This window comes from Propithecus coquereli, unplaced genomic scaffold, assembly GCF_000956105.1.
Source record: "Propithecus coquereli isolate 6110/MARCELLA unplaced genomic scaffold, Pcoq_1.0 Scaffold212, whole genome shotgun sequence".
In the NCBI taxonomy this organism is placed as follows: Eukaryota; Metazoa; Chordata; class Mammalia; order Primates; family Indriidae; genus Propithecus; species Propithecus coquereli.
The window spans coordinates 4,809,336-4,816,489 of NW_012146301.1; the positions used below are offsets into that span (position 1 = coordinate 4,809,336).

Genomic DNA, 7,154 nt, shown 5'->3' on the forward strand with positions numbered 1-7,154 from the left:
TACCTATTTTCCTTGTTTAATTTTTTTTTTTTTTGATCAGGGGATGGTATGGTTGCTGCAATTTCTTCCAGTAGATTTTAATAATTTATTTTTCAAATTTGTTCCTACTTTCATTGTCCTTTCAGAATATTTGACTCCTCACTGTTTCCTATTCTGTGTGTTTTTCCAGAAGGATAATAGATCTGTCTACTTCCCCTGGGATTTTCTTGTCTTGCGCTTCACTAATCAGGGGTCCCACTCAAGCTCTGCTCTATCTCCAAAGTGTTCACTGGCGACTTTAGCCCTGGAATCCTCTTAATTTCTGTAGTACTGATTATTTGCTGCGGGGAGTTAGCTACGCTCCCAGCAAAAAATCGGGACCCTTAGGCAGGGGTCGTCGCAAAGGATAAAGAAATAATAGAAAATAGAAAATAATAGAATATAGAAATAAAAGAATACACAGAGACGAAGATACAGTTTTATAGATATAGATTTATAAAGCAGGGCTCAGGAGACCTCACAGTATTTCCGTGAATTGTGAGGCCACGAGTGAAATTTCACATCAGTATTTATAGGTATAGTGATCGGTTGCCAGGGGCAACAGATTTACATAATAAAAGGTGGTTCCTTTTAGGTTAAAAGTCTTCCAAAAGGCTTCTATAGATCCCTTAATTAACTCTATCTACGTGAACAGTTACAAAATCTTTCAAAGCCAAACTTATAAGTTCTAAGATAAAGCTATCACTTAACAGAAGGGTTAAACAGAGATATAGTGGCTCCATATTTCTTTATCTAGTTATTGTGGATGGAGACAGGTAGTCAGGAGTCAAGCAGGAACTGTCCCTTGGGCTAACTGCATTTAGCCACAGGTGTCTGTCTCTCAGGCGGGCACTCTTTGATCAGCTCTCATCCCGTGGCTCCATGCAAACCTGCTTTGTTGTTCAAAGCAGGCGAAAACCACAGGTTTGAGACTGCAGCATCACCTTGGAAAGCAGCTGCTACTGACCTTTGAGATGCCCTCCTGAGGGGAGGCAGCTTTTGATATGCAAACTAACACGTTCACATAATCCTTCAGGGCAGAGCCCTGCAAAACTCCTGAGATCATTTCTGTCTCTAATATGGCAATAGTAATCTATGGAGCAACAATTTGCATCTATCATTTGGCATTACGTATATGCTACCCTTTGTTATGTTTCATCTATTTAATGTGAATGTCCGGCTCTTTGACCACAGGGACTGTCCTGAATCGCCCTTTGATTCTATATATGATGCCCACGACCTCACACGTGCTACCCTGTAAGTTCTGATTGTATTCAGGGAGAGGAGAGGTAAATGTGTAAAGCAAATGTCTTTTCTGTTCTCTCTGGTAGAAGAAAGAGTTGCAGAAGTAGGCCCCCTCATTTCTCTCTGGGATGTTTAGTGGTGAAAAACATTGTCAGTTGGTGCTGCTTGTTTAAAAATGCTTTGAAATGTCTCTTCTCCTTTTGTTTAAATTATTTTTTAAGGACTATTAGGCTTGTTGTTCACCATGGGCTTTACGTTTTCCTGGGGACCACACTTCCTGGATTTAGTCACTCCCCAGTGTTTGCTGACATGCTCATTTCCACCTGTAAACTGAGACCATTCATAGAATAAAAAAAAAGTCAAGGGATTTTGATGAAATTTACCTGTTAATATGAGTTAAAGTATTTTTTTCAGAGATATAATTAGTCACAATGAAATTTGTGCTAAAAGTTGGCAACATTAGCTATCCCTTCATATAACTTCAAAGTATTGGTTTACTTAGCCACCAACATTTGTGCCAGGAAAGTCCAGATTCATTTTTTTTTCATCAGCTAGCTTGAAGATTATACTTATGTTCATATATTTAATTTTTTTCTTCTGGTGAGTATTGCAGTTCATCACTTTTTCTTAACAGAGACTATCTACGTCTGTCTCATTCCTGCATAACTCACATGTACCTTCACCACGACCATTGCTACCCACTTACTGTACCACCTCAGCATGTCTCAGGGGGACAGTGCATTACTATTCTGCTTTGCTCACCGCTGGGTTTCTCCAATTCATGTTACACACAATGCCAGATAACCCTCTTTAATGTGCATTGCTATTAGGGAGCTCTGCAGAAGCTCCCTAATGCTTGCTTAAAGTGTAACCCCCTTAGTATCATCCCAAGCCAATATAGAGTGGCCTTCCCCTCCTGTCCTCCATGGACCAGGGAGGTGTCAAGGGGGGAAGGGCCTTGCAGGGTGATGTTAGGTTGCTTGATTACTTATTATAGTTTCTGAAGCTGTTCTCATTTTTGAAGGTGTAAAAATACATTCTAGTGTGTTCTTCTAGAGTTGTCTAGAGGTCCTCTACAGATGATCAAGCTCTACAGGACAAGCTTATAATAAACAAATTCAAAGAATGTCAGAATGTCAATGTATTAACTTAAAGTGATAAATACAGGGTGTACCAAAAGCCTACATACAAAGAAAAAATTTTGTAATGAAATGTACCTTTTAAAAATAAAGGTACATTTCACTACAATTTACACTTTCCCTATGTATAGCAACTTTTGGGACATTCTGTATAATACCAAATGGACCATAATCCTCTCATTGGCCGCTCAGGACATTTCCTCTCAACAGTGCCACAGGCAAGCTGATTCCCATAGCTTTGTTTTCCTTTCTCTACACTGTATGAATCAGGGCTCTGCATTTGGTCATGCTTGCTTTGTCACTTAAGTTTCAGATTTTTAGATAGCTTCAAGTACAGATTGAACTTCATTCTGAATGTTGCTTCCATCAGTAATACATTTATATGTCTTCTCATACACAGAATTACTTTCTTGGATGACTGCCTTAATGTGTTAAATTCTGTATTTACTGTCTTTTATTTCAGAGAGTGATCTTTTTCTGACTTTGTCCTGAAATTGTGGGGGTGCCCTACGGTAGGCTTCTCTGTACCATCATACCTGATATTCCAAACTATATGACGTGCTGTTCCCTGATTATATCCCTTCCTTTCCGGTGGTTTTGTTTTTTCCTCATGCTCTTTCCTTTGTCTAGATTGTTGAAATCTTGCCACTTCGTTAAGTTCCATCTTGAATGCTACCCTTTCTTGATTCCTCAAACCTGATGTGTTCTCTCTCCTTTGAATTCTATACCCCCTTTGTGGCACTGTCTTATTCTACCTTATATTAAAGTTATTTGTTTCATCTTCCCTACTAGAGCACCTTGAGGTACTGTGAATTACTTGTTTTTTGTTTCTCTGCAATATCTGATATAGTTACTAGGTGCTCATGAATTGTGTTACATTTTCCTCTTAACTCTATACCAGTGGCTTTCAAAATAGCCGACAATAGCACCACCTGGCAACCTGCTAGAAATGCAAATTCTTGGTCCCTGCCCTAGACCTGCTGGGTCAGACACTCTGAGGGTGGGTATTGGCACCTACTCTTCATTCTTAAGTTTGAGAATACTGCTATAGTCTTTTTAAAGAGAAGTATCCAACCTCTTTTTCAAGGGCTGGGTTTTCCATTGATAGGAAATTCAGTGATTTTTAAATTGTGCTCAGTTGAGTCCGAAGGATTGTACAGAAGTGCCTCATGGGCTCATGGAGGAGGCGGGTGGACAGCTAGATTCCCTACCTCTTTTTTGGCCACAGCAGCTCTGCTTTGACCCCTTTTTATGAACTAGCTTGCCATGTAGATTTTCTTTGCAGAAGGAGCTCTGTGTCAAAAAAGGTTTGAAAATTATCAATCTAAATTAGAGATTGGCAAACTACCATCAATGAGCCAAGGGCCTGTTTTGTAAATAAAGTTTTATTCAAACATAGCCATATCCCTTTGCTTACATGCTGCCTACGGCTACTGCTTTCATGCTGCAATGGCAGAGTTGGGTAGTATGAGTAGTGCCTATGACCCACAGCCTAAAATGTTTACTATCTGGCCCTTTAGGAAAAAGTTTTCTGATACCTAATCTAAATCAGTCAGAATGCTATTATGTGCCTTGAAGTAAGGAGAAAAGACATCCCTGAGTATCATAAGCCCGTAAACATTATAATAATATATATGATAATATACACATTATGATCTCTATATATTATATATTCATATGTAGATATTATATATATCATATATAATAATATATCATAAGCCCATAAACATTACTCTACAGAAGAAAAACCACCTCATGTCTTCCAGAAAACTTGGACATGGTAAAAGAGTGTTCGTAGCAGACAAAACAATGTACATATTAATGAGAGCAGACTTTCTTACCTATCTCATTTGCCCCTGGAATCCTGAATATATTCCAGGACATTGAAGTAATTACTATTCATAGTCAGACTAAAGAAGTTTTGTATTACATTTGACTTAGGAGGAAACATGCAATATCTAATGATTTCCATTAAAAATTCATAATAAAAGTTCTCTTATTAAAAGTTCCAATTATTTGGAACAACTTTTTTTATTTTTTTGAGACAGAATCTCACTCTGTTGCCTAGGCTAGAGTGCCATGGCATCAGCCTAGCTCACAGCAACCTCAAACTCCTGGGCTCAAGCAATCCTCCTGCCTCAGCCTCCCAAGTAGCTAGGACTACAGGCATGCGCCATCACACCTGGCTAGTTTTTTTCTATTTTTAGTAGAGATGGGTTCTTGCTCTTGCTCAGGCTAGTCTCAAACTCCTGAGCTCAAGCGATACTCCAGCCTTGGCCTTCCAGAGTGCTAGGATTACAGGTGTGAGTCACTGCGCCAAGCCTGAGACAACTTTTTATTTGGCAGTTTCACAATTTTAAAAGAATTTTTAAAAAAATCAATTATGTGTAAAACATCTTTTATAATTATTGAACTTATGGGGAGTCTAAATCCACACATTTACATTTGTTCGCTATCCCAAAACTTCTCTGCAATCAAGTTCAATTATGAAAATGAAATATTGACTGTCTTTTGAATTTTAGTTCTTAAAATTCTATATATAGAGCTGCCCCTGGGGTGTTAGTTTTTAAATTATCCGGGGAACTCATCCAAAAGTACAGAAAGACATATTTACCATTTGTCGTTATGAAATAGAGATTTTAGTAGACAGGGTCCCCCAGCTGTTCAGGGATGCCCTGGTGTTAGGCGGTAAAGTACAAATCTATGCAGGAGATCTAGGTGAAACCTTGGAGAAACAGTTTAAGCTAGAAATGTTATTGTCTTCACGGGCACCACAAATTGTTGCAGGGCAGGGGCCCACCTCCCTCTCTCTGCTGCAGCCATTGCCCTGCTGTGCTTTGTGGTCTTCAGCTATTTTGGTGGCCAGAAAGTCGATCACTGAAAATGTGGGCGGCAGGCTTTTATCTACTTCAACTATTTTTAGGATTTTCAGTTTTAATGGGCTATTTGATAATGAATAATTTAGTTTCTTCTGGGAGATGCAAGTTAATGAAACCTCAGTTAATGGTTTTGAGTACCAAGTGCTGATAAAAACTTGTTTATTCTGGTAATATTTTTGAAATTCTTGACTGTGATAATATAGTTATGGAAAATATAAAGGAAGAGTGGCTATAAGAGGTCATGGTGGTACTACTAGCATGTCTGTGTAGAGATGTTATCTCATCACTTGGCTTGTGAAAGCTGCTCCTCTAGTCTCTGTCACTTTAGTGGAAAGATTAAAGTGTGTGTTAGTGGTGGAAGTTTGCATTTTTGGGACTTATTTATTATCTAGAGTTTATATTTATCCATATACATCAGTAGTCTTTAAATTGGGATGTACATGCTACATACATATTAGCATGTTTACATTGTAATCTAATTTAAAATTACTTCTTTTGGTATATCTTTTATAAAGATATATTAGTACAGTAGTATATGTATATAGTTTATAAACAAATGTGCTTATGTTGGGCACACTTATTCAGAAATATTTAGCGACTGGGTAAACTTGCATCTTGCATTGGATGTGTGCAACCAGAAAAGTTGAGACCATTGCTATATACACTGGGCACTAGGCTTTATATAGTAATTAAATTTCATAGACAACTGTGTGTATCACAAGATTTTGATGAGCAAGGACATATTTCAGTTTTTTAGTTTGCTAATGAGTTTATCTGATTTTCAGTTTAAAGGGTAAAACTGAAAATAAATTCATTAATATTTTTGGTACCTATCAATAGCTTCTCATTCCCCCCAAAGCAGTGTCAGTGTGTTCCAAGTAATGTCTTCCTGTCTTTCAGTCTTTAACTAGTCCTTTGTGTGAAGCATGGATGTTGCTTTTTTAGCCCTCAGTTGTTTGTTTGGTTCTGTTCTTTGTAGCTTCGGGGGCCTTGTCAAAGTTAACGCGTGGATTGAAAGATGAATCGCTGGCTTTTATCTATCATTGTCAAAATCATTATTTTTGTCCAATTGGCTTCGAAGCAACCCCTGTTAAAGCTAATAAAGCATTCAGGTAAGCATTTGCATGTTGTATGTGGATACTTCACCAGGAAAATGTATTCTAAAAAGCATTTTAAGAAACATTAAGAGATATTCTAAGTCTCTTTGAAATTGCAAGGCTTGGTGATCTACTTTCCTGACATCATTAGACTATTCTGTAAACATTATCATTTATTCTTTTGCAGGATTTCATTTATTTAATAGTACTTTAACAAATATCAACTTAGATACTGGTGTTCAGTCATTACAACAGAAAGCCATTTGAAAAGTCACTGTTACATTTATTATATTATAAAACAGTTGGAAAAGACTTTCCAGATTATGTCTCAGTGTCTCATCTAGTGTCTCCCTTGAATAATGTAGTACAGAATCCAATGTCAAGACTGTTACAACCAAGTAAATTAAAAAGCATCTTTTTTTCTTATAGTGAAAAACATGGAATTTATCTGGGTCCTCACTTTGTCCTGGTTGCAAGGAAGCTCAGAGACAATTTTTATTTCTAATGTCAGGAACTTTATTACCTTCATGGTTATATTTGTTTCTTTCTTTGCTTAATCCAACATTTCTATTATATTTTATTAACTATATATCTTGGCTGGATGTGGTGGCTCATGCCTGTAATCTTAGGGCTTTGGGAGGCCAAGGTGGGAGGATCGCATGAGCCCAGGAGTTTGAGCAATAGTGAGACCCCTGTCTCTACAAAAAAAATTTTTAAAAAATTAGCTGGGCATGGTGGCGCATGCCTGTAGTCCCAGCTACTTGGGAGCTGAGGCA

At 37.8% G+C, this 7,154-nt stretch overlaps 1 protein-coding gene across 1 annotated transcript in view; it reads left to right on the top strand.

Moving 5' to 3' along the window:
- Positions 1-7,154, top strand: part of BIVM (basic, immunoglobulin-like variable motif containing) — a 53,928-nt gene that overhangs the window by 36,573 nt on the left and 10,201 nt on the right. The window contains exon 8 of the mRNA XM_012644455.1: positions 6,261-6,393. Coding sequence (XP_012499909.1) covers positions 6,261-6,393 — 133 coding nt within the window. The remainder of the gene's footprint in view (positions 1-6,260; positions 6,394-7,154) is intronic.